Source organism: Carassius gibelio, chromosome A6, assembly GCF_023724105.1.
Source record: "Carassius gibelio isolate Cgi1373 ecotype wild population from Czech Republic chromosome A6, carGib1.2-hapl.c, whole genome shotgun sequence".
Classification (NCBI taxonomy): Eukaryota; Metazoa; Chordata; class Actinopteri; order Cypriniformes; family Cyprinidae; genus Carassius; species Carassius gibelio.
This window is the reverse complement of record NC_068376.1, coordinates 4,111,121-4,138,709: the sequence shown is the minus strand read 5'-3', so window position 1 is coordinate 4,138,709 and position 27,589 is coordinate 4,111,121. Positions and strand designations below refer to the sequence as shown.

General features: G+C 39.6%; 1 protein-coding gene across 1 annotated transcript in view; it reads left to right on the top strand.

Annotated features, from left to right (window-relative positions):
* LOC128015289 (voltage-dependent T-type calcium channel subunit alpha-1I-like) overlaps positions 1-27,589 on the top strand; it is a 75,374-nt gene that overhangs the window by 31,420 nt on the left and 16,365 nt on the right. The window contains exons 7-27 of the mRNA XM_052599001.1: positions 4,524-4,866; positions 5,020-5,112; positions 9,490-10,110; positions 10,695-10,846; positions 11,535-11,720; positions 11,828-11,945; positions 12,059-12,214; positions 13,702-13,789; positions 14,345-14,481; positions 16,217-16,624; positions 17,549-17,649; positions 18,710-18,833; positions 19,042-19,110; positions 20,355-20,533; positions 20,858-20,984; positions 21,075-21,200; positions 21,478-21,567; positions 22,180-22,372; positions 22,835-22,986; positions 26,589-26,698; positions 26,775-26,908. Of these exons, the coding sequence (XP_052454961.1) occupies positions 4,524-4,866; positions 5,020-5,112; positions 9,490-10,110; positions 10,695-10,846; positions 11,535-11,720; positions 11,828-11,945; positions 12,059-12,214; positions 13,702-13,789; positions 14,345-14,481; positions 16,217-16,624; positions 17,549-17,649; positions 18,710-18,833; positions 19,042-19,110; positions 20,355-20,533; positions 20,858-20,984; positions 21,075-21,200; positions 21,478-21,567; positions 22,180-22,372; positions 22,835-22,986; positions 26,589-26,698; positions 26,775-26,908 (3,707 nt within the window). The remainder of the gene's footprint in view (positions 1-4,523; positions 4,867-5,019; positions 5,113-9,489; positions 10,111-10,694; positions 10,847-11,534; positions 11,721-11,827; positions 11,946-12,058; positions 12,215-13,701; positions 13,790-14,344; positions 14,482-16,216; positions 16,625-17,548; positions 17,650-18,709; positions 18,834-19,041; positions 19,111-20,354; positions 20,534-20,857; positions 20,985-21,074; positions 21,201-21,477; positions 21,568-22,179; positions 22,373-22,834; positions 22,987-26,588; positions 26,699-26,774; positions 26,909-27,589) is intronic.

The window sequence follows — 27,589 nt, the reverse complement described above, 5'->3', positions numbered from 1 at the left end:
AATAACTGAACAAGATTGCTGTAGTTTCATCTATAAGCTCAAATCAAGAGAATTTTGACTCACACATGCTTTATTTAACCTGTTTTACTTTATTATCAGAAATATAAACACACTCTTCTCTTTATGAAAACTGATAAAGCTTCTCATAAAAGCTTCCTAATATTAATTAATTTTAATAACGCTTTTTTTCTATTAAAACAACAACAGAAGGCTTTGTATTGTGGCACAGAGGTGCGTACACACTGCATTTATTCACCCTCAGTCTCAAACGAGACAGTCGAGATCCTGTTTGGATTTATTACAGTTGGACACTGAGAAGGTTTGATGGCAGATTGAGCGTCTGAATGAACACTGGATGTGTGACACTGTGTTTGGAGCAGAACGTCTCAGTAGAGTTCACTAAACTCCAGCTTGATTTTCTGATCATCAGTGTGTTTTCTCTAATGCAGAGAGAGAGCGAATGGTTGCCAGGTTGGGCAGAAAATGTGTAATTTTAAGAGAGAAGCTTAAATTTGAGACGTCTGGCAACCGCAAGCAAGATTTTTATCTCCTCTTTTTTTTTGATGGAGAAAATACATTTCGGAGAATTTTTATTTTCAAAATGACATTTTAGGCTTGTTTTTTTATGAGTGATATTGCATGCTTGCATAGTCACGTTTAGAGATGTCAGTGTCAATCAGTAGCTTCTCCAGGGCTGGTTTTCATCCTGCTGCTCGTGGTCTGGTCCTGGTTTCTGAAGGATCGTGAGCTTCTGCTTTATATGATCACTCTCTGAACTCCAGCGGTGAATCTCTGAAGGCTCTTCTGGGGTTTGAACCTCAGTCTTGATGCTCGTGCTGATCTTTCTGGTCTACAGTTTTTCAGTGTAAACTCACAACGTTTATTGAGGGTTGGAGATATTTATGAAGCTGTCGTGATGTTCCCTCATTAGTGCGCACTGTAGATCCCTCACTAGAGAGCACAAAGCGTCCAGCGTTACAGTCTGTCATCTGTTTGTGTCAGTTGTGTCAATACAGTTTCATCAGCTGTAGGAAACACTTTTGGCTGGTGGATCCTCACAAATCACTCATACAATGTAAAAAAAAAAAAAAAAAAAAAAAAAGTAGTGCTGATCTTTTCTTTCGTATTGTGATGCAACAGATCAAAAATAAATAAAGAAATAGGGAGGGTCTTGATTCTGTGCGTCTAATTATTACAGTTTTAAGTTTAAGAGTTTATGCAGAATAAATTATTGGACAAGTCTGTCATACATTGACCATATTTTGTTTCACTAGATCCAATTATGATATCAATAAAAAGGAGGTCAAAACAAAGAAAAAAAAATGAACATGTGCACAAATGAATCCTTCACAATAATATCAATAACATGCATTTATCATCAATCATTTTGTCTGTTTTTTTAAATGCATGTTATTGATTTTATTGTGAACAATTCCTGTGCGCATGAATGTTGACTTTATTATCGTTCAGCTGTGATCTGATTAATGCATCTATAAGACATGATGATGTTAAAAATATGAACTTAATGATTTTCCGTAAAGCTACTTTGAAACGTGTGTTTTGGCATGCAAATAAATTTGACTTGACTTTAATGATCCTAAAATTGGTAAAATATGCTTTCATATTTCTTCCTGTTGATTCCGGGCTGAAATGTGAGATTCCCTCTCTCTCTCTCTCTCTCTCTCTCTCTCTCTCTCTCTCTCTCTGTGGTTCCTCTAATGTTCCTCTGTGTGATGAGTGATGGGGCGCAGCAGGGGCTGCTGGGAGAATTACGGCTCTGACCTTGTTATGTCACGCATGTGGCGGCTGTGATGATGGACGGTGTGTGTTTCAGCGCTCAGGAAAACAGCGGTCTCCAGAATAAACACTTCAGCGTGACTGTGAGGTCAGCTGCACCTGTAGTTCACGACACACATCTGACACGCAGGACCTGATGAAGACATCTGGATGAGAACAACATCAATCTAGAATAAACAGTTCTCTTACAAATGTAGAAGACAAAAGCTTCACTTTTTAGGGAAAGATTCCTTTAACTCAGCTCTGTTGTGAGTCTTGTTTGAGGCGTCTTGGACAAGAACGTACTCTTTAGTAGTAGTGTAGTAATATTGTTCCCATGTTCCCTTCAGTCTCCTGCAGGTAATCTCCTGTCTTACTTCTGCTCTATTTTTACCCATCTCTGTCCCTTCGGTCTTTAGCAGAGCCCTCTGAACCCAACACACTGGAGAACAGCAGCTCTGAGCAGCTTTAATGATGACTGACTGAAACCAGCAGAGATCACAAACACAACCTGAACCCGACACTGCTGAGAAGAAAAGCTCTAATTAATACACTTATTCACTGGTTTTAATTTTTTTTTTTTAATAGAAGTCTGTTTCAAGGCTGCATTTAATTGATCAAAAACACATAAAAAACAATGAAATATCATTTAAAACATCTGTTTTCTGTGTGAATCTGTGTTAAAGTGTAATGTATTTCTGTGATGCTCCGCTGTATTTCCAGCATCATTCCTCCAGTCTTCAGTGTCACATGATCTTCAGAAATCAGAATAATATGATGATTTACTGCTCAAGAAACATTTCTGATTATTATCAATGTTGAACACAGTCGAGCTGCTCAATATTTTTGTGGAAACTGTGATATATTTAATTTTTTAGCATTCAGAGATTAAAAAACAGCATTTATTTGGAATAGAAATCGTTTGTAACTTTATCAATTTCTTTACTGTCACTTTTAAAACAATTTAATTTCTAACCTTTTAAACTGTATAGGATATATGTGTGTGTGTGTGTGTGTGTGTGTGTGCAGTAAATCTCTGATATTCAGCATCATTTCATTCATTTACATTTATTCATTTTAGCAGATGCTTTTCTCCAGATGAAACTCATACTCTGATAATGTAATTTCTAATGAATAATTCAGTATTAAACTGGAAATTCATGTAAAATAGCTTTTGTAAGATTATGCATGTCTTTACTATCAATTTTGGTCAATATAATGCACCCTCACTGAATAAAAATACAAACTCCTTTAAAAAAATCTTACTGGTGCAAAGTTATGAATGGCAGTGTATGTAAATCCGTGTTGTGTGATTTGTTGTTTCGGAGCGTGTTGATGTTACAGATTGTTACGGTTGTTTGCGCTGATGTTATAGATCTCTGTTGTTAAATGAATCAACACTCAGCTTCTCTTTGATGATGTTTGTCCTCTCTAATCTTCTGAAATACCATTTCATTTGCTCTCAGTGTTTGATCTGTGCATTTGCACTGATGTGCTCTTTAGTTTATTAAAAGCATCTGAATGTGGCCTTTATGATCACAGAGACGAGAACCAATAAACCCTTTGACCCTCTGAGCTCTGTTAAACCAGACGTCTGTGTGTGCTTCTGCGCTCCTGGTCTTTATATGTCAGAGATGTACTCTAAATCAGTGTAAACACATATGTGATGAAGGCTGCGGCTCTGTTCCAAAACCTAGTGAGCAGCCTATGTAGGGAGCATCTTTAGTCTCTTAAATCGAAGGCTGTTCCAAAAAATAATCGCGCCGATGCAAATTTCTAATTTTACACAATATTTGTGTATGTTGTGTATTTTTATACGTTCATGTTGTTAAATTAGCAGCATGCTCCCTAGGTAGAGTTTTCCCCAAATCAGGGTCCATATCAGTTGAGATGCTGCAAAGAAATTTATATCTTCCTCAGTGCTTTTGTCTTGTTTTCCAGTACAAATATCGAAACCTTCTTAAATCAAGACACAAGCAAAATGACTTGATATTAAGTCATGATTTTTATATAACTGATAAAAATTAAGTTCGTTTATGACATAAAAATCCGCCAATGGGGTCAGAAAAATAAACTTGATTCAGATTGAAAACTCGGCTTTTCTTTCTTTCTTTCTTTCTTTCTTTCTTTCTTTCTTTCTTTCTTTCTTTCTTTTTTTAGCATAATAACTTTTTTAAAAAGAAACTTTTTTTGAAAAGGTGTAATATATTATATTTTGCTTTCCCAGGTAACAAATTAAGGTTATAAAACCATTGCAGGAGGTTTGTTTTGAAATGTTTCTAAAAGACTGAAATGTCCAGTTCGTCATGACTATAACATTACTTAAAGGTAAAAAAAAAAAAAAAACTTTCTTACAACATTATTCTAATGTTATTTGAATGATTACATTTTATTTTCTAATAATGTAAAAATGTTTTTAAAGGTTACATAATAATTTCAGATAACATGTTCCGAGAATGTTGTTCTAATAATGTTTTCCCGCAACTTTATGAGAACATATCAAATATAAAAAAAGCTGTAAGTTTCATAAACATCAAAAACACTTTTGTCCTAACTTTAAAAAACGATGTGTGTACATTGCCTGTTTGCAGGATCTTGATTGACAAACGCTTCGATATCTGTACTGAAAAATAATTAAAAAATACAAAGTAACAAAGTCATCGTTTGCAGTGTATGTAGGCAGTAAAGCACCTGACTAGGTTTTGGACACATTGATCATGTGTTAATGTACTTCCTCTTTCTCTCAGCTCAACAGGTGTGGCACTTCCTGCTCCGTATTACTCTCCTAATGAGGATGACGAGAGGCCCTTCATCTGCTCTCTGCCGCAGGATAACGGCATCATGTCGTGCGGTGACGTGCCGGCGCGGCGTGTGGCGGGACATCAGTGCTGTCTGGACGTGGATGATCTCCTGCACCATCAAGCACTGGGCCTCGTGACCGAACCTTTTCTCAACGCCAGCGCCATCGTCCCCGGGCTCTGTGTCAACTGGAACCAATACTACACTCGCTGCCACACCGGACACAGAAACCCACACAAAGGAGCCATCAACTTTGACAACATCGGATACGCCTGGATTGTTATATTTCAGGTATCTGCTGTAAACTCATTTCCAACGTAGAACTTGTGAAAACAGTCATCCAGCTGATTGATGTTCCTTGTGTTTAATGTGAACTTATTGGAAGCGAACTTAATTTCCAAAGAACTGTTTGAAGTGTTTTTCTGCAAATGATGGTGTGTTTAGGTTATTACTCTGGAGGGCTGGGTGGAAATCATGTATTACGTCATGGATGCTCACTCATTCTACAACTTCATCTACTTTATTCTGCTGATTATAGTAAGTACACAAACACACTCACACACAAATTCACACAGATTTATGAGTTTGTTCTAAAAGATCAGTATAGAGTGTTTAATCTGACATGCCAGTGATTAATTTTGTTGGTGCTCCAGGCCTGTTTAATAATCTTTTATCTGTTTATGAATGCATTTAGAGAGTTTAATAGATACATGTATTAGACTTAGCATTTCGTATTCCTTCATTATAATGTAGTCATTCCATAATAATCCTGCAGATGGTGTTATCTTTTCTGTCATGAGTGTGTTTGCTGTGAAAAGTGTGTTTACAATGAGACAAGATGATGAGTGTTTGCAGTGAGATCAGTGTGTGTTTGCAGTGAGATGAGTGTGCGTTTGCAGTGAGATGAGTGTGTTTACAGTGAGACGAGTTAGTGTTTGTAGTGAGATGAGTGAGTGTTTGCAATGAGATGAGTGTGTGTTTGGAGCAAGATGAATATATGTTTGCAGCGAGATGAGTGAGTGTTTACAGTGTGACGAGTGAGTGTTTGGAGCAAGATGAGTGTGTGTTTGCAGTGAGATGAGTGTGTGTTTGGAGCAAGATGAGTGTGTGTTTGCAGTGAGATGAGTGAGTGTTTGGAGCAAGATGAGTGTGTGTTTGCAGTGAGATGAGTGAGTGTTTGCAGTGAGATGAGTGTGTGTTTGGAGCAAGATGAGTGTGTGTTTGCAGTGAGATGAGTTAGTGTTTGCAGTGAGATGCGTGTGTGTTTGCAGTGAGATGAGTGTGTGTTTGGAGCAAGATGAGTGTGTGTTTGGAGCAAGATGAATATATGTTTGCAGCGAGATGAGTGAGTGTTTACAGTGTGACGAGTGAGTGTTTGGAGCAAGATGAGTGTGTGTTTGCAGTGAGATGAGTGTGTGTTTGGAGCAAGATGAGTGTGTGTTTGCAGTGAGATGAGATTGTGTTTGGAGCAAGATGAGTGTGTGTTTGCAGTGAGATGAGTGAGTGTTTGCAATGAGATGAGTGTGTGTTTGGAGCAAGATGAATATATGTTTGCAGTGAGATGAGTGTGTGTTTGCAGTGAGATGAGTGTGTGTTTGGAGCAAGATGAGTGTGTGTTTGCAGTGAGATGAGTTAGTGTTTGCAGTGAGATGCGTGTGTTTGCAGTGAGATGAGTTTGTGTTTGGAGCAAGATGAGTGTGTGTTTGCAGTGAGATGAGTGAGTGTTTGCAATGAGATGAGTGTGTGTTTGGAGCAAGATGAATATATGTTTGCAGTGAGATGAGTGTGTGTTTGCAGTGAGATGAGTGTGTGTTTGGAGCAAGATGAGTGTGTGTTTGCAGTGAGATGAGTGTGTGTTTGGAGCAAGATGAGTGTGTGTTTGCAGTGAGATGAGTGTGTGTTTGCAGTGAGATGAGTGTGTGTTTGGAGCAAGATGAGTGTGTGTTTGCAGTGAGATGAGTGTGTGTTTGGAGCAAGATGAGTGTGTGTTTGCAGTGAGATGAGTTAGTGTTTGCAGTGAGACGAGTTAGTGGTTGCAGTGAGATGAGTGAGTGTTTGCAGTGAGACGAGTTAGTGTTTGCAGTGAGATGAGTGAGTGTTTGCAATGAGATGAGTGTGTGTTTGGAGCAAGATGAGTGTGTTTGCAGTGAGATGAGTGTGTGTTTACAGTGAGATGAGTGTGTGTTTGGAGCAAGATGAGTGTGTGTTTGCAGTGAGATGAGTGAGTGTTTGCAATGAGATGAGTGTGTGTTTGGAGCAAGATGAATATATGTTTGCAGTGAGATGAGTGTGTGTTTGGAGCAAGATGAGTGTGTGTTTGCAGTGAGATGAGTGAGTGTTTGGAGCAAGATGAGTGTGTGTTTGCAGTGAGATGAGTGTGTGTTTGGAGCAAGATGAGTGTGTGTTTGCAGTGAGATGAGTGAGTGTTTGCAATGAGATGAGTGTGTGTTTGGAGCAAGATGAATATATGTTTGCAGTGAGATGAGTGTGTGTTTGCAGTGAGATGAGTGTGTGTTTGGAGCAAGATGAGTGTGTGTTTGCAGTGAGATGAGTTAGTGTTTGCAGTGAGATTCGTGTGTGTTTGCAGTGAGATGAGTGTGTGTTTGGAGCAAGATGAGTGTGTGTTTGCAGTGAGATGAGTGAGTGTTTGGTGCAAGATGAGTGTGTGTTTGCAGTGAGATGAGTGTGTGTTTGGAGCAAGATGAGTGTGTGTTTGCAGTGAGATGAGTTAGTGTTTGCAGTGAGATGAGTGTGTGTTTGCAGTGAGATGAGTGTGTGTTTGGAGCAAGATGAGTGTGTGTTTGCAGTGAGATGAGTGAGTGTTTGGAGCAAGATGAGTGTGTGTTTGCAGTGAGATGAGTGTGTGTTTGCAGTGAGATGAGTGTGTGTTTGGAGCAAGATGAGTGTGTGTTTGCAGTGAGATGAGTGTGTGTTTGGAGCAAGATGAGTGTGTGTTTGCAGTGAGATGAGTTAGTGTTTGCAGTGAGACGAGTTAGTGTTTGCAGTGAGATGAGTGAGTGTTTGCAGTGAGACGAGTTAGTGTTTGCAGTGAGATGAGTGAGTGTTTGCAATGAGATGAGTGTGTGTTTGGAGCAAGATGAGTGTGTTTGCAGTGAGATGAGTGTGTGTTTACAGTGATATGCGTGTGTGTTTGGAGTGAGATGAGTGTGTTTACAGTGAGACGAGTGTGTGTTTGAAGTGAGATGAATATATGTTTGCAGTGAGATGAGTGTGTGTTTGCAGTGAGATGAGTGTGTGTTTGGAGCAAGATGAGTGTGTGTTTGCAGTGAGATGAGTGAGTGTTTGCAATGAGATGAGTGTGTGTTTGGAGCAAGATGAATATATGTTTGCAGTGAGATGAGTGTGTGTTTGGAGTAAGATGAGTGTGTGTTTGCAGTGAGATGAGTTAGTGTTTGCAGTGAGATGCGTGAGTGTTTGGAGCAAGATGAGTGTGTGTTTGCAGTGAGATGAGTGTGTGTTTGCAGTGAGATGAGTGTGTGTTTGGAGCAAGATGAGTTTGTGTTTGCAGTGAGATGAGTGTGTGTTTGGAGCAAGATGAGTGTGTGTTTGCAGTGAGATGAGTTAGTGTTTGCAGTGAGATGCGTGTGTGTTTGGAGTGAGATGAGTGAGTGTTTACATTGAGACGAGTTAGTGTTTGCAGTGAGATGAGTGAGTGTTTGCAGTGAGACGAGTTAGTGTTTGCAGTGAGATGAGTGAGTGTTTGCAATGAGATGAGTGTGTGTTTGGAGCAAGATGAGTGTGTTTGCAGTGAGATGAGTGCGTGTTTACAGTGAGATGCGTGTGTGTTTGGAGTGAGATGAGTGTGTTTACAGTGAGACGAGTGTGTGTTTGAAGTGAGATGAGTGAGTGTTTGCAATGAGATGAGTGTTTGCAGTGAGACGAGTGAGTGTTTGCAGTGAGAAGTGTGCTTTTGCAGTGAGATGAGTGAGTGTTTGCAATGAGATGAGTGTGTGTTTGGAGCAAGATGAGTGAGTGTTTGCAGTGAGACGAGTGAGTGTTTGCAGTGAGACGAGTGAGTGTTTGCAGTGAGATAAGTGTGCGTTTGGAGCAAGATGAGTGTGTTTGCAGTGAGATGAGTGTGTGTTTACAGTGAGATGCGTGTGTGTTTGGAGTGAGATGAGTGTGTTTACAGTGAGACGAGTGAGTGTTTGCAGTGAGAAGTGTGCTTTTGCAGTGAGTTGAGTGAGTGTTTGCAATGAGATGAGTGTGTGTTTGGAGCAAGATGAGTGTGTTTGCAGTGAGATGAGTGTCTGTTTACAGTGAGATGCGTGTGTGTTTGGAGTGAGATGAGTGTGTTTACAGTGAGACGAGTGTGTGTTTGAAGTGAGATGAGTGAGTGTTTGCAATGAGATGAGTGTTTGCAGTGAGACGAGTGAGTGTTTGCAGCGAGATTACAGTGTTTTAAGAGAGATGAATGTGTGTTTACAGTGAGACGAGTGAGTGTTTACAGTGAGATGAGTGAGTGTTTAAAGTGAGACGAGTGAGTGTGTACAGTGAGATGAGTTAGTGTTTGCAGTGAGATGAGTGTGTTTTACAGTTAGATGAGTGTGTGTTTACTGTGAGATGAGTGATTGAGTGTTTACAGTGAGACGAGTGAGTGTTTGCAGTGAGACGAGTGTGTGTTTACAGTGTGATGATTGTGTTTACAGTGAGATAAGTGTGTTTACAGTACGATGATTGAGTGTTTACCATGAGATGTGTGACCGTTTACAGTAAGATAAGTGTATGTAGAGAGACTGGGTGCATGTTTACAGTCAGAAGTGTGCTTGGAATGCAGTGAGACTGGAGGATATTAACTGTGAATGCAATAAAAAGTTTGTTTGCAATAAAACTTTTTGGTGTTTGCAGTGAGGAGTGTGCTTCTGTCTCTGAATCTTTTGCGTAACTCCACAGGTCGGCTCGTTCTTCATGATAAACCTGTGTTTGGTCGTCATAGCGACTCAGTTTTCAGAGACCAAACAGCGTGAGCATCAGCTGATGGAGGAGCAGCGAGCTGCCCATCTGTCCTCCAGCACGCTGGCCTCATTGGTCGAACCCAGCGACTGCTATGAGGAGATCTTCCAGCTCGTTTGCCACATCCTCCGCAAGGTGCGCAGACACACCGTTGCCTTCTTCAGGACGCTCTGCTGCAAACTACAGGAGCAGACACATGAGAAAACAAACATCAATGGAGGAGAGAAGAGCCTCCAACAACATGGTGAGGAAAAGAGGGAGTGGATAGGATGGAAGGATGAATGTAGGGATGCATGCAGCTCTAAGCTAATCTCTCACTGCACTTCAGATGGAGCTGCACCTGATGCCTCAGCAGCCAATCAGGAGACAGAGGAGGAGGCACCCAATGAGACAGAGAGATGCAAAAGGGAAGAGGGGGCAAGTCGGGGGCGGAGCCAAGAGCTGTGGATGGAGATGAGGGTCAAACTGTTGAGCATTGTGGAGAGTAAATATTTTAACAGAGGAATCATGGTGGCCATCCTCATCAACACCATCAGCATGGGCATAGAACACCATGAGCAGGTCAGACACACACACACACACACACACGTTTGTGTTTGTGTAAAGTGTGTTCATCCCATAGGTGTAATGGTTTTTATACTGTACAAACTGTATATTCTATGGCCCTACACCAACCCTACACCTAACCCTAACCCTCACAGGAAACTTTGTGCATTTTTACTTTCTCAAAAAACTCATTCTGTATGATTTATAAGCATTTAGAAAAATGGGGACATGGGTTATGTCCTCATAAGTCACCCTCTCCTTGTAATACCTGTGTCATACCCATGTCATTATACAGAGTTGTGTCCTGATATGAGACAAAAACAAGAGCAAACGCACACACACACACACACACACACACACATCTCATGGATTCAGTGTATATTATATAGATGTAATGATATTACTGTAGTTAAATTCCCACCTTCAACCAAGTTTAACCTGCTGATATCAAGTGATTTTGCCGTCCATGTGTTCTTCCAGTGATTCTTGAATGAGCTGAAGAACGTGAGGACAAGTTGACGTCTCTGTCTCATCATTGGTACTCTTCATTATTTCAGTTAATGTTGTGTTTCATGTTCTCATTCTGTGTGTGTGTTCAGCCGGAGGAGCTCACTAATGTTCTGGAGATCTGTAACATCGTCTTCACCAGTATGTTTGCTCTGGAGATGATCCTCAAGCTCACAGCATTAGGCTTCTTTAGTTACCTGCGCAATCCATACAACATCTTTGATGGGATCATCGTGATCATCAGGTAATTACCAGTGGAACGCCTACTGATGCTTTTCTTTTACATTTAAAGTATTGTTAAGAGGTTAATACACCTTAAAGTGTATTGCACACGTCAAGGCTTGGGGTTGGTATGACTTTTTTATGTTCACCAAGGCTGCATTTATTTGATCAAGATGAGTAATATTTTTACATATTATTACAATTAACTGTTTACTATGTGAATATCTGTTAAACTGTAATTTATTCCTTTGATCAAAGCTGTATTTCCAGCATCATTCCTCCAGTCTTCAGTGTCACATGATCTTCAGAAATCAGAATAATATGATGATTTACTGCTCAAGAAACATTTCTGATTATTATCAATGTTGAACACAGTTGTGCTGCATAGTATTTATGTGGAAACTGTGATATATTTAATTTTTCAGGATTCACAGATGAAAAGATTATAAATGTCTTTACCATCATTTTTGATCAAAAGTGACTTAATTACTTCAGTTCAACTCTCAGTCTTGATTTGTATGAACGAGAAAACGTAATCATGTTTTTAGCAGCACATTTGCCTGTAGTTTTGTAAATATAGCTTCAGAATGAAATGTTGCATGTTATCATGTAACTTGTGGAGGAATCATTTCACTAAACTTCAACAAAACAAACTGACTGCTCAAAAGAATAGAAGTGCTGTCACTAAAACATGAGCATCCCGTTCGCAGCGTGTGTGAGATCGTGGGTCAGTCTGACGGCGGTCTCTCGGTGCTCCGAACCTTCCGCTTGCTGCGGGTCCTGAAGCTGGTTCGGTTCATGCCTGCTCTGCGCAGACAGCTGGTGGTTCTGATGAAGACCATGGACAATGTGGCCACATTCTGCATGCTGCTGATGCTCTTCATCTTCATCTTCAGGTGTGTGTGTCAGCTTGAGACTAATGGTACTTGATTACTGGAGTGTTTCCGAAACCCACGTCTCTCTCTCTCTCTCTTTCCCTCTCTCTCTGTGTGTGTGTCTGCAGTATTCTGGGAATGCATATATTTGGCTGTAAGTTCAGTCTGAAGACAGACACCGGAGACACGGTTCCAGACAGGAAGAACTTTGACTCTCTGCTGTGGGCAATCGTCACTGTATTTCAGGTACAGAAAGAGACAGAGAGAGAGACGAACCACACACACACACACACACACACACACACACACACAGACACACACAGAAATCTCCCCTCAGCCGTGTGTGTGTGTGTGTGCAGATCCTGACTCAGGAGGACTGGAACGTGGTGCTGTATAACGGCATGGCCTCCACGTCTCCTCTGGTGGCGCTGTACTTCGTGGCTCTGATGACGTTTGGGAACTATGTGCTGTTTAACCTGCTGGTGGCCATTCTGGTGGAGGGATTTCAGGCTGAGGTGACAAACACACACTCTCCAGTGCTTCATTGATTAGACTGTCTGATTCAGTTCGATTCTGAACAATGAATGTATCTGTGCTATAAACTTTCTGTTATATCATTTTCTTGTGTTCGCATAGAGCAAGGAAAAAAGGGATTTGGTTATAATACATCATTAATCTACAAAACATCATAAAGTTGACCATGCTTCCTCCATTAAATGACTTTAAGCTACTTTTAACAAATTGTGTTTTATCCTCTGGTAAATTGTTGTTGTGATCTTTGATTGTGTTTTTTGTGGCTTTGATGTAAACTTGTATATTTATGTTAATTGTTGGCCAGGTCACTCAAGTAAACAAGATTGTAATCTAAATGTTTTTTTTTTTTACCTGGTTAAATGAATGAATGAATGAGTAGTTTAGAGTAGAGTAGTTTCTATGCATTATTTTAATTTAAATACCTAATACTAATTCATCATTAGATGTGTGGAGGGAAACAAAACAGTTATTCAGTCATTTGTTAATATTTGTTAATGCATTAGCTAAACTGAACTATCAAGTAGAAATATAAATTTTACAGTATTTAATTAATCCCTCTTAATATGAATCACTCTTGCTTCATGTTAATTCACAGTGCATTACTAATGTATTAGTAAATGATAAAATGTACATTACTTAAGTTGAATAAATGCAGTAAAATTCAACCATTAGTTCATATTAATTCATGTAATGTAGTGTTATCAAATGAAACCTTATTCTAAAGTGTTATGGAATATATGGGGAAATCTTTGGAGTTAATATTTTCCTCTTTATTGTAAAAAGAGATTTAGACTTAACCTGTTAAATGTCACCCCGTCCCGTATACGGGACACCTACGTTGACTATACTATTTTACAAACAAATCTAATCTAATCTTGACAAACTATATATCGTTGGAAAGGTCTAAGACTCCCAAATATATATTTTACCAATATTTTTTGTTAAAAATTATGTAGGAAAAGTAATAGATGAATTTATGACAAGAGTGCACCCTCAGAAATCTACATTACAAAAGGAGCTTTTACCTTTGTTTAAAAAAAAGACTTCCTCGTTGCCTTTTTCTCTATCACATTTTAGAAATCATCAGAAGTTATATATCACTTGAAAACATAAAATCTCAAAATTCATCCTTCAAAACCCATTTTAAAATCAGACATTGCATTACCATGTAAATGGCACATCAAAATCATGTTACAAAATGTTTTCAGTCATGAATTATAAAAATTTAGGTTTGTATCATGCACATTCATGTCTATCTTCAACAACGTGAGTGACAGTTAACAGGTTAAAGACCAAGCTAAATATAAATAAACAGGATCTTAATTGGGTTGTTTTTGGTTGGTTTGTGCAGCTGGTCACGTTCGTCCTCACCAGACTCTCTATTTCTGTAAATCTTGAATCTGTAAGTTTTAGTTTGAGTTGCTGTTAGTGGGCTGTTGTGTTCTCTGATGTGAGCCGTGTGTTTCAGGGTGACGCTAATCGCTCGTACTCTGATGATGATGTAGAATCCTCCACCAATGGAAGTCAACAGCACAAAAACTCGCTCACGTCCTCCGGTATGATCCCTGCACATTCACTCTCATTATTTTACCTGTTAACCATATTCAGCTCAATGTCATGTTTCTTTCCTCATGAATGGTTACAAGCTTGTGAGGAACAGATGTGTGTGCAATCGAATCAAAAGATTGTACCTAGTGTAGATGAAGTCCATGAAACATTGAAAAACTCGGACTGAACTGCATCTCTTCCAACTATGTGTCTGTCTTGTTTTTGGACTCATATTCAAACCTGTGCACACTGAGTCCTGGAAATAATGTAAAGCATAAAAATACTATATCCTGCAAACATCACATGTGAATCTACTCGAGCAGTGTTGTTGCTCTTGATTGAGATGTTAAACAGGTTAGAGCTGGTGAAATCTGAGCGTCTTTTATTGTTTAATCCTGTGGGATTGTTTGACTCTTTTGATGGACTGTAAGTACTCCAGTTTCCGAGCTTCTGTGGCTGTAAAGGGCCTGAAGCTCAACAGGGAACCATGAAGGAGACACAACGTGTGTTGATGTCCAGAGATCTGCTCTTGGCTTTGGATGACTGCTGTTTCCTTCCTCCAGATCCAAAGCTGTCATCTTTAACTCCTAATGGGCATCTGGATCTGACGCCGCTGGAGGAGGAGAAGACCAGGACCGAGTTCTCAGAGGAACACCACCAGAGCAAAGCCATCTGCCTGGGCAGGAGATCCTCGTCTCTGGTCAGTCCATGAAGGATTCGGTGACATCACGTCATGTGTGTGTGTGGATGCAGTGAGTCAAGGAAACATTAGTGCAAATTAATGTTTGGAATTTGAAAATACCTCAAGCAAAACTGTGTGTGTGTGTGTGTGTGTGTATGTGCGTGTGTGTTTGCGAGAGACCAAAATTCTCTTGATAATGTGCAGGCTTTTGGGGTTTCCATAGCAACCCCTCTTTTAATTGAGGCAGCCATATGTATCGAAAGAGAGACGAGCGCGAGCCGCTTTGGTTAAATATAGTGTGTTGAGCTGTTGTTCTTGAAGTCACGTGCCGTCGGGAGACTGTGGTGGGAAAGAGTCTCTGGAAACATGGTAAAACACTGTTAAACACTGTGAATGTTCAGATAGAAGCTGATTGCACACTCGTCTATGATGATACCTGAACTGGTGTCACTTCATTGACGGTCAGATGAACACTGATGTGTCGTGAGCATCAGGTCAAAACGAGAGCTTGGCGCTGGAGAACACAAGTTTCTATGGCAACTGCTTTTTCGGCTCATGCTCAGTCAGCGAGATCAGAAACACCACGACTGCAATTACCACACACACACACCTGACTGTGTGAAGTCAACTCATCTGCAGTGTTTAAACGCTTGCATTCAAGAATACAGTTCTTCCTAACTGCAATAATAAAAAAAAAAGAATATTTTGTGTTTCCAAAAATAATTCGTTAGAATTTTTTTATCTTTTCTCTTAAGGTTGTTCAAATTCTTGAAAAGAACCTTCTTAAAAATAATTGTAAATCACGTCTTAAATTAGGATATCTTCGTCCTAAATCCACAAAGGTACAATAAATCTGCAAAAACAGGGCCTTTGAGTTGTTTTTCATTTAATTGACTGGCGAGACTTTGACAAGTACTGGACATTTGCAGTAAAATATCCAAAAACCTCTAGGCTAGTGTTATATATTTTGTCCAGCTAATTACTAGCAATATCGCTAATGTTTTCAACTACTTGTAAATCATGAGAAAATTCCCATTTTAAACAGTGACATGGGGCAGTGCAGTCACCTGTCAATCACGTTAGTTACCCTTAGTTACTGCCTTAACTGACGTAGAAACCACATGACAACAATGTCGTGGACAAATGCGGAAGTAGTTTCGCGACAAACTTTAACTAGAAAGAGATTCCGATCTCGCTTGTGTTTTACTCGACAGGTGAGTTGTTTTGATTTGTATCTTTAGAGAAAACATATGCTATTATAACGATCAACAAGATTAGTATTATGGGGTGTACACGCCAAACGCGGGGCATCACGTCTGATCCATAGTCTGATCGCGTCTTTGTATTGACTTTGTATGTAATCTACTCGCGCAAATCGTTGAACTTGCATTAAATCCATGATTTATCTTTCCGTCTGATTGATGTCCGTCAGCGGTTGGGTAGAAGACAACAAATCCCATCATTCCATGCTCCTTCTAAGCGTCATCAAACCATGCGATTGTTATTGTTTTGATAGTGCGCCCTCTAGTTGCAGGTCCTACAACCTGTACCTTTAAATCAGATAACACAAAAGATGTTCATAAGAAAAATTTGAGAACTTTTTAAGAATTTTATAAGAAAAATTTGAGAACTTTTTAAGAATTTTTCAATAGCAGTCTTACAAATTCTTGGAATTTATCTTAAAATTCTTAACTTCTTAAGATTTTCAGCCACAGGCCATAAACAATTTATTAGTTTCCTTCTTTCTCTTTAGCGACACAGCCGCAGTTCCCATTACCACCACTGGGGGCGTCCTCCCCCTCAGCCGTCCTGGAGCCGGCGGTGTAGCTGGATCAGTGCGGGTCGCTCCGCCCGTGGCCTGAGGGCTGGAGGGGTCATCGGGGGGAGCTTACGGGTCCGTGGTGTTCACTCACACCCCGCCGAACACGAGTCTCTCCTGCCACACCCGCCCTTCCTGTCACGCCACCACCGCCGCGCTCTCTCACTCGAGCTGCCAGAGCTCCTGCAGCGCCCCCCGCTGGTCCGGAAGAAGAGCGTGTCTGCAGAACACCAGGACTGTAATGGGAAGGGCCCGGGTCCTCAGGGGCCCCTGCTGGGAGAGATTTATCCACAGCTCAACGCACGCAAAAACAAGAATGACCTAGAAGAAGACACCGAATATGTGAGTGCAGAACAAAATCGTGTTACTTAAGTTTTGTTGTTTAGGCTTAAAGTTTACTATGAGAAAGTGTTCCTCTTATTGCAGATAGACAGATAGATAGACAGAAAGAGAGGTAGTTTGACAGGTAGATGATAGATAGAACATTGGATAAATATATAGATAGATAGGAAGCTGGATAGACAGAAAGATTGATAAACTGGATGGATGTATAGGCATGTGATGTATAGATGTATAGGCAGGTGGATAGATAGGCAGATAGAGGTAGATAGATGTATAGATGGATAGAGAGGTGGACAGAGAGATGTGCTGATGCTTTAGTAAGTGTTCAGTTCTCTCAGCTCTGCTGTTGGATCCATTATACTCATTTCAGATGATTTTCTCTGAGAAGCAGCACATGAAAGTTACAGATCCTCTCAGGCTTGATGCTCTCTCACAATTTTAAAGGTCCTTTAGGAAGCTCTTCCTCTCAGTGAAGTGATTCTAAAACGCTATTGTGAGTCAGTCTGAGCGTATCATTAGAGTTTCTCTGCTGAGCGGCACATCGTCACGTCTGACAGACGACTGAGGAGAAACTCAGCTCAGTTTAGCATTTAATAAACGTCTCATAAGTGAAATACTGAAGCGGTAGATTCACAGACACTGTGTGTGTGCGTGCGTGTGTGTGTGTGTGTGTGTGTGTGGAGGATGAAAAACCTGAAGAAGCTCATTATGAACAATGACAGCAAACACAATAGCCTGGGTCACAGCAGCTGTCCGCTTGCATGAATATGGATGTCATACGGATGTATTCATTCTCATATTTTACTCAGTTTATTGGAAACGTCTCCCAGGGAAAATGAAACTGTTATTGAAAATAAATTGGAAAGAGTTGCCTTCATCTCACATAACCAGAGTCCTGTGTGTGTGTGTGTGTGTGTGTCGCAGAGCCTGTGTTTCCGTATCCAGAAGATGATGGAGGTTTATCGTCCGGACTGGTGTGAGAAGAGAGAGGATTGGTCCATTTACTTATTCTCTCCTCAGAACAAGTATGTACTCACTGTACGACTCTCCTTCTGTTCAGAACAATGGTTTCCACAGCTATAAGTATATTTGATTATTTAAGTATTTGAGTAATAGTACTCCCTTCTACGCTTAATCTGTAATTTGAGTTCTTGTATGAATACTTTTACTTTTCTTCAGTTACGCTGAAAAAAATACTTTTTAAAAGTACAAAGTATGTTTGTCGTATCACATTAATTGTTTCTCAGTTATTTAAAACTGAAAATATTATTTTTCTTTTTTCTTTATGTGACTTCAAAAGATGAGGTTGAGTAAATAATGAAAGGATGTTACATTTGTAAAACCATTTCTTCTGCTACGTTTAGGTGAAATGTTCATGTAACAGATTTTAGTTTAACATCTGCTCTGTTCAAGAAGTTCAATGAGAAAATAGTCATTTTTGTCAGGTTTTGCATCAAAAATACTTGAATGAGAAAATCTCTACTACCTCTTGATTTCAACAGGTCAAATAATAAAAATGTTAGAAAAGTTTTTATTTTTTTAACTTTTAAATACTCAAGTGCAATTATATGTGGATTCTTTACATTTTTTTTTTTTTTTTTGTAAAATGGAGTAAAACATTTGACATAGAATCTTTACTTTAACTTAGGTGTCAAAAATGTTTAGTTTTTGATTATTTTTGATTGAAGTATGAAATATAATTTTTATGACATTTCAGGAACTTTTAAATTTCAACATGATATAAATCTATATATGACTGTATATGACATTTTAATTTTATATAAATACAACTATTTACACACACACACACACACACAGATATACAATATGTATTTCAGATAAAGTGATTTCAGATAAAATAGACTGTGATTGAATGGTGACTGTTTTTTTTATCAATTATAATAAAAATGTCCACAATTTCATTTTAGTGTTAGATTTTGATAATTTTCATAAGTTACCCTTGAGACCTCGAAAATGTCAAAAATAAATTAGACTAGAAAGAGTCAAAGAGCCAAACACAAAACTGAAGAGTGTTGGAGTGGAAACGGTCTGAAACTCTCTGTCTCTCTGCTGGTCTCGCTGCAGGTTTCGTCAGCTGTGTCAGACGATCATCGCTCATAAACTCTTTGACTATGTGGTTCTGGCTTTCATCTTCCTCAACTGCATCACAGTGGCTCTGGAGAGACCCAGAATCCATCAGGGCAGTCTGGTACGGTTCTGAAATTCTGTAGTCTCCTCGGTGTTGAATGAATGTGTTCAGCCGTGTGAATGTGACATTTCCAGCAGATATTCGCATCATATTTCAATCCGCTATGAAAGTCATTCCTAGCGCTGCTGTATCATTAGCTCACGCTGCTGTAACACTCGTTCTGTTTCTGTTCTACATTTGACCCTCTCCCTCTCTCTTCTCCCGTCAGGAGCGAGTCTTCCTCACCATCTCTAACTACGTTTTCACTGCCATCTTTGTGGCCGAGATGACCGTCAAGGTAACGTCTCACCTGAGCACACACACACACACACACACACACAGCAGTGCTGTCTGCTGCTCACGCTGATTATTCAGCTCGTTTAGATCATTTTAAAATCAGCCTTGTTAACAAATGAGCGAGTGAGAGCACAGGAGATACTCGCTGTGCATGCTGGGAGAACAGTATAGTAAACAGTTCCCAGTTTAAAGCACACTTCGACTGTTGTATGTTTAGTTTGTTCTAGAGCTCGTTTTGCTCCTGTGCTGTCTTCAGTCCAGATCTGTAGCTCCTGTCAGCTTCACATGCAGCACAGCAGGTCTCTCTCTCTCTCTCTCTCTCTCTCTCTCTGTACCTGTCACACCGTACCGCGGTAAAACCCTGATGATGCTGTCAGAACTGAACGTTCTTCCACTGGCAGAAAGAAAAACCCGCGCTGCTCTGGAAGGTCTCGGTCTCCTCTTGACAAACTGCAGACAGCAGCAAAAAAACATGAAACTTACCGTATGATCCTACAGAGGGAGATCAGAAGACTTGAGGAAGAAAGAATCACTCCAAATAACTTTACTTCTCAATGTCAACGGTCATGTGTCCACCAAACTCCCATATTAAAGCAAGAGATGTCAGCAAACTCAGGTCTACTCCATGTCTTCTGTCTTTGATTGATAGTTTTTAGTCCAGTCAAAGCTCTTTTAGTGTAATTGTACAGATGTCCAGCTTCAGCTGCTGCTTGGTGTCAAATCTTGTCTGATTGTGATCTAGTAAAGGTCAGAATAAGTTCAGTAATATCTCCAGATGAACTCTTCCTGGACTGAAGCAGCTCAGCTTTACTTGATTCTCCATCAATCATGTTTTAGAGTCTCAAATCGTTTGTTTCCAGAAGCTTTACATTCAGCATTGCATTATATGTTTGGACCATTTCAATCTCATTTTATTATCGGAGATAAAGAGTGGTGACTGATATTTATAGCATTTTATGTCAATATCTGCTGTACTCTTATAAAGATCTCATTGATTTACATTAGATTTACATCATATAAATATTAGCATCCATAATTGCACCGTATCAGAATATCAGAATTAGCCATAAAAGCCTGTTGAAAACACAATAATTTGCGTAAATATTAAACTATTCCATTAAAAAAAGTGTTTTCTCCTTATTATTTGATATGTCAGGCTTTACATGGTTTGTTTTCTGCATGTTTGTGTTTAATCGGTATAATTAACCCTTTAGTCTCTGTCCTGACTGATGCGGTCTGTCTCAGGTGGTCTCGAAGGGTCTGTATTTGGGCGATCGGGCGTATCTGCGCAGCAGCTGGAACGTTCTGGATGGATTTCTGGTCTTTGTGTCTCTGATTGACATCGTGGTGTCGATGGCGGGCGGAGCGAAGATCCTGGGCGTCCTGAGGGTGCTCAGACTGCTGAGAACATTACGCCCGCTCAGGTGATTATTAGTTATGTGAAGTAGACACATGTACCTAAACCAGCTTCATCAGGGCTTTCTTTAACCAACCAGTCCTTCAGAGATGAACAGACTGCAGGGTCATACTGTGCTCTTTAATTATTAGTCAGAATCATGACCTTTAACTCTGATTATGTTCAATTTGAACCCAATTTGAGTTGCCAGAAAAACTGGACATTGGATCTCGACATTGGTAATACCATTTTCTACTGCTTGAGCTTCAGGAAGGCAATTTTTTTAAAGACATGCTGTTTTAAAAGTCACTAAAACTCTCTGAGGTCTGGTTCTGTTCTTCACGGTTCTCAGGGTGATCAGTCGAGCTCCGGGTCTGAAGCTGGTGGTGGAGACTCTGATCACGTCGCTGAAGCCCATCGGAAACATCGTCCTCATCTGCTGCGCTTTCTTCATCATCTTCGGCATCCTGGGAGTTCAGGTTCATGTCACGCTCAGTCGACAGTGATCTCGAGTCCTGCTCCGTCAGACGCTGATCTCACTCTGTGTGTGTGTGTGTGTGACTCAACAGCTCTTCAAAGGGAAGTTCTATTACTGTGTGGGTTTGGATGTGAAGAACATCACCAATAAATCCGACTGTCTGTCTGCCAATTACCGCTGGGTTCATCACAAGTACAACTTTGACAACCTGGGGCAGGTGAGGGTCAGACTCCTTCTGCTGATGAACTGAACACTGAGTGGATGCCTTTGTTTTTCCATTCATTTCCTCCATAATCATTACAAAATATTCTTCAGTGAAGAGTTTTAAGTCATAATCCAAAGCAGCCATTTCTGAACATTACAGGCAAAATAATGGTATGAAAGTGTTTTCTCATCCATACTATCAGTTCAGTCCTGTGGAGGAAATGAATGTGATCTTGACTTCCTGCAGCTGATGATCTGCTGTGTGTGTGTTTGGTGATTCTCCATTTCAGGCTCTGATGTCACTGTTTGTGTTGGCGTCTAAAGATGGATGGGTAAATATCATGTACCACGGACTAGACGCTGCCGGGATTGACCAGCAGGTAACACACACACACACACACACACACACACACACACACACACATAAAAAAGAAAGAAAGAAAGAAAGAAGTCTCTTCTGATCACCAAGAATGCATTTATCTGATGACACTTACAGTAAAATAGTGAAACATTATTACAATTTAAAATAACTGTTTTCTGTGTGAATCTGTGTTAAAGTGTAATGTATTTCTGTGATGCTCCGCTGTATTTTCAGCATCATTCCTCCAGTCTTCAGTGTCACATAATCTTCAGAAATCACAATAATATGATGATTTACTGCTCGAAAAACATTTCTGATTATTATCAATGTTGAACACAGTTGGGCTGCTCAATATTTCTGTGGAAACTGATACATGTTATTTTTTATAATTGAAATCATTTATTTGAAATCTTCTGCAACAATTAGACATTTTTTTACCGTCTCTTTTGATCAGTTGAATGCATTCTTGATGAATAAAATTATTAATTTCATTCACAAATCTGTAGTGTACCTTCAGACATTTCTTCTCTATATTATTACAGTTCATCGGTTCATTCGTTCATCAGTATTCGTTCAGCTAGTCAGCGTTGAGAGTGTTTTAACTCTCTGCTGGTGTTGTGTCTGTGTTCAGCCCGTCATCAATAACAACCCCTGGATGCTGCTGTACTTCATCTCCTTCCTGCTGATCGTCAGTTTCTTCGTCTTGAACATGTTTGTTGGTGTGGTGGTGGAGAACTTCCACAAGTGCCGTCAGCATCAGGAGGTGGAGGAGGCGCGGCGGAGGGAGGAGAAGCGGCTGAAGCGCATGGAGAAGAGGAGGCGCAGTAAGAGTCTGCATATGAAGGAGTTTGAGCGTCTCATTAGTTTCTCATCTATTCTCAGCTCAATCCATCTCCGTCGTCCTGCTGCTCTCGGTTGCTCCTCTTCTTCATCATTTATCTTCATCTCTTTTGCTCTCGTCTGTTATTATTATTCATCTTCCCGTGTCGTCTGCTGCTCTCACTCGTTTCTCTCTAATGTTTCTCCTCGTTCTACTTCTTTTCTTCTTCTCCTGAGATCCTGGGCCACATTCATCACTGCTGAACCCATTGTTTCCTCTTCCTCCTTCCATCCATCATCTCACGGCCGCCCACTTCCTCTTTCATTTACATCCATCCATCACTCAGTCCATCTGTCAGTGAAATATCAGCGTGTGGTTTCTGTCAAAGCATCAGCACACAGTAAAAACCAATGCAGGGGAAAGAAATGATGATGTAAATATTAAGAAATGTTCTGTTTGTGTTCAGAGGCCCAGCGGCTGCCGTATTACTCCTCGTACGGTCGGATTCGGCTGTTGATTCACTCGTTCTGCACCAGTCATTACCTGGACCTCTTCATCACCCTCATCATCTGCATCAATGTGGTCACCATGAGCCTGGAGCACTACAACCAACCACAGGTGAGCAGCACCGTCACATGACCCGCTGCCAATCAGCTGCCTGCACACTTGCTTTGATTTATTGGAAATACTATTATAGTTTTGTAAAGTAAAGTACAGAGTTTTGTGACCGTAGGGAGCGTGGTGGATTGTAGTGTGGTAGAAAACTAGTTAAGAACGCAGGAGCTAAACTATTTAAGGCCTTATAAGTGAATAATATTTTGTAACTGACACAGAACTCAATAGGTAACCAGTTTAGAGACTTTAAATATAATATGATCATATTTTCTTGACCTGGTAAGGACTCTAGCTGCTGCATTTTGGATGACCTGTAGCTTGTTTATTGACGAAGCAGGACAACCACCTAGAAGCGCATTACAATAGTCCAGTCTAGAGGTCATGAATGCATGAACTAGCTTTTCTGCATCAGAAACAGATAACATGTTTCGTAGCTTGGTAATGTTTCTAAGATGGAAAAATGCAGTTTTTGTAAAATGTGAAACAGATTTTCAAAACAAAATCAAAAGTTGCTATCTAACATAACACCCAAACGACTGTAGAGGAAGTAATAGTGTATACATACTAAGAGATTCTGTGTACTGTTTTTGGTCCAGTAAGTAATATCTCTGTCTTATCTGAATTTAATAGGAGAAAATTATTAGTCATCTAATCTTTTAGATTTGTAATACACTCTGCTAGCTTTGGTAATTCAGAAGTTTCATATGGTCTCGTTGAGATATATAGTTGAGTATTATCAGCAGAACAATGGAAACTAATCCCATATTTTCTAATAATATTACCAAGGGGCAACATTAGGGGTGTAACGATACGCGTATTCGTATTGAACCGTTCGGTACGACGCTTTCGGTTCGGTACGCGGTACGCATTATGTATACCGAACGGTTCGTTGGAGTAATTAATTATATTTGAAAAAAAAAAAAAAGAGAGAGAGAGAAATATAATGATATGCGTTCAACAAGGTAGCCCAATAACCCAAACAACGTAACAGGCAACGCCCCTGACACTCCCGAAGAAGAAAAAAACACCATCTTATATGTTTATGTTAGGCTACTCAGCAGGCGCTCGCTCACTCAGTACGCGCTGAAGGCTCGTTGCAAAATAGCCAATGCGTTGAACAGACTAGAAATGAGAAGATCCTCCAATAACCAACAGGTCTGGTGTTTGGGTGCACTTTGGATTCCCTTTAAGCTATAATGGTGATGGCAAGAGAGTGGTGGATAAAAAAACAACGGTATGTCGCATCTGCAACATGACAGGGTACACCAGCGGGAATAAAAAAAAAAAAAAAAAAAACACCAGCGGGAATATCTGGGATATATGCGTCAGTACTATCTGGGAAAAGACGAAAAAAAGGAGAAACATGCACGCAGCAAACTATCCCTGCAGCATTTAGAAACTATAGCTTACAGGGAATCCAACCCAAACACCAGACCTGTTGGTTATTTTAGGATCTTATATTTCTGGTCTGTTAAAGGCATTCGACATTTTGCAACGAGCCTTCAGCGCGTGCTGAGTGAGCGAGCGCCTTAGGGGCCGTTCACATATCGTGCCTAAAAACGCATGGAAAACGCTAAGCGCGTCTTTCTCCTCCTTTCCAAAGCGCTTGGGCAGAAGCGCTCATGAGGCGTCTGTCTTTGCTAAGCAACAATGACGTGCTCTCTCCATGAGACGCGGAAATTTCAGCGAAGGATAAATGGATTTGCAGCTCTAAAAATCGCTTGCAGTAGCTCTGCTACTAAATTTATTTCAAAATTGCAATCCATATACAACTATGATCAGCTGATCCTTCATCTAGGCTGAGCTCTCAACGTTGTTACGGGAAAGGATGAAGCTGATTGGTTAGTTCTTGTCACATGACCCGAGGTGCGCTTGCGGCATTCTGAAAAGTTGAGATGTTTTTACATTTTTCTGTATCTAAAACGTATCGAACCGAACCGAACCGAACCGTGACATCAGTGTATCGTATCGAACCGAACCGTGAATTTTGTGAACCGTTACACCCCTAGGCAACATGTATATTGAAAATGGCAGAGGACCTACGACAGAGCCTTGTGGCACTCCATATTTTACTGGTGATAAATGAGATGACTCCCCATTTAAAATTAAGAAATGGTAGCGATCGGACAGGTAGGATCTAAACCATCTTAGAGCCTGCCCTCGAATACCTGTATAGTTTTGTAATCAATCTATGAGTATGTCATGATCTATGGTGTTGAACGCAGCACTAAGATCAAGTAAAACTAGAAATGAGATGCAGCCTTGATCTGACGCAAGAAGCAGGTCATTTGTAATTTTTAAGTGCAGTTTCTGTGCTATGGTGAAATTTTCTGCAGGAAAGAGCACAACTGAGCAGACAGATCTTTTTATATTATGTCTAAATTGAATTTTTTTTGGACATAAATGGAAGATTTAAAATGAGCCAATAATTGGCCAGTTCACTAGGATCTAGTTGTGGTTTCTTTATAAGAGGCTTAATAACAGTCAGCTTGAAGGATTTTGGCACGTGACCTAAAGATAACGAAGAATTAATAATATTGAGAACTCTTTCATCATTTTATGGTTAATATTAGGAATAGGCAGCTGAAAACAAGGTAGTTGTCAGTAACATCATCACTTTGAGTTACAATATCTATTTAAATTCCATGTGATATAATTAAATATAGAATATGATTAAAATGCAGCATAAACCTTAGATTTCCTAGTTAAGTGTGTATGTTAATTAACTCCTCATTACTTATTCATACATAGGATGCATGTGTACACTAATTCACAATAAGCATTACATATTCAGGAATTCTTTTTATTATAGTTTTTATTAATATTTTGAATCAGTTTTTATTTTTATATATCATGTTTCAATTAAATTCGAAAGTTTTTAAGCAATTTCGTTCTGTTTTTGTAATTTGTTATTTGAAAAAAATAGATATTTATATAGTTTTTATTAACTTTTATTTCATTTCTAGTTTTAGTTATTTTAGTACATTTTAAGTTAATGTTTATTTTATTTCAGGTAATGTTTGTATTTATTTGTTTTAATTATAGTTCTATTTAACCCTGCATTGTTGCTGTTTTCATTCAGTTTTGTTAAATGTATTTTTCTCATTTAATTAATAATGTGTTTGTGCTTATTATAATAATAATAATAATAATCATCATCGTCATCATCATCAACAACAACAACAAAACATTCTACATACATAACCTTGAAACGTTTTGTTAATGCTAAACTCTTTTGTTATACAGCTGAAGTGAATTCATATAGATCCATCAGTTTGCCTAAAGGACACAAAGCGATGTTTAACACCATTTTCCTGTGCTCGCCAGCAGGTGTAAACTAGTTTTGTACCAACTAATGTCTGGGAAGTACAGTACAAACACTTTCCTGAATGCAGAGATGTACATCAGAATGGCTTTGTGGCTGATTTCTGGTGTTTCATGAATGAGGCTCGTGGCCCTTGTGTTTGTCTGCTGGTGGTTTATTCAGAGTCCAGCAGCTCTGAGGAGCGTCTACTGTAATCAGAGCGATCAGAAATCCAGCTGTTAATGACAGTAAATCTGGAGTAAAGGTCTGTGTCGAGTTTCTTCTCTCTGGTTTCTCTCAGTCGTTGGAGACGGCGCTGAAATACTGCAACTACTTCTTCAGCTCCACGTTTGTGGTGGAGGCCATGCTGAAGCTCATCGCGTTCGGCTTCAGACGCTTCTTTAAAGACAGGTGAGCAGCGTCTGAAGGAACACACAGCAGCGCTTCCAGAGCATCTCCAGATCTTCAGATGTTTCTGTCTCCTCAGATGGAATCAGCTGGATCTGGCCATCGTTCTGCTGTCTGTGATGGGAATCACTCTGGAGGAGATTGAAATAAACGCTTCGCTCCCCATCAATCCCACAATCATCCGCATCATGAGGGTCCTGCGCATCGCCCGCGGTGAGCATCAACACTGCATTATACACACGGCGGGAATTCAGAGATAAAAATGTGAAAAATCCATTATAAAATCATTTGTGCACTTAAAAATGTATAAGAAGGAAAACCTCTGTAGCTTTAGTATTAAATGCAATTTGGATTGAGAAGAAGTAATTGACTGAGGAGGTTAATACGGACTCATCAAGTGAATCGTGTACTTTAAATTTATGCTTTATTTTCATTCAGATGCTCTTTTAATAATTTATAACATAAACCCCCTTTCTGGACTAATATGCTGGACATTTGTTGTTTTGTTTCAAGAAACTACTAATTAAAATATTTGTGAAAAATAATTACACTGAAAACTAAATGGAAAATAAATAAATAAATATTGGAATATATTTTATAAGAAAATACTATCATTCTTTCTACTCAAAAATTCCCATTTCATTCAATGTGTTACCCGCCGTAGTTATTTGTGAAATTGATGGTAACGCTGAAAGCCTTTATGTATAATGTATTATAAAGGTATTCATAAAATATGTTGTAATGCATTACATCTTTTCATGAATAATTCTATCCAAAGCTAAATATGCAGATTCCTTAATATATTATTAGATACATTGTTTAATATATTATACCTGTGCTTGTAATTATTCATGAAATCATTCAGTGCATAATAAGGTACATGACGAGAAGTTA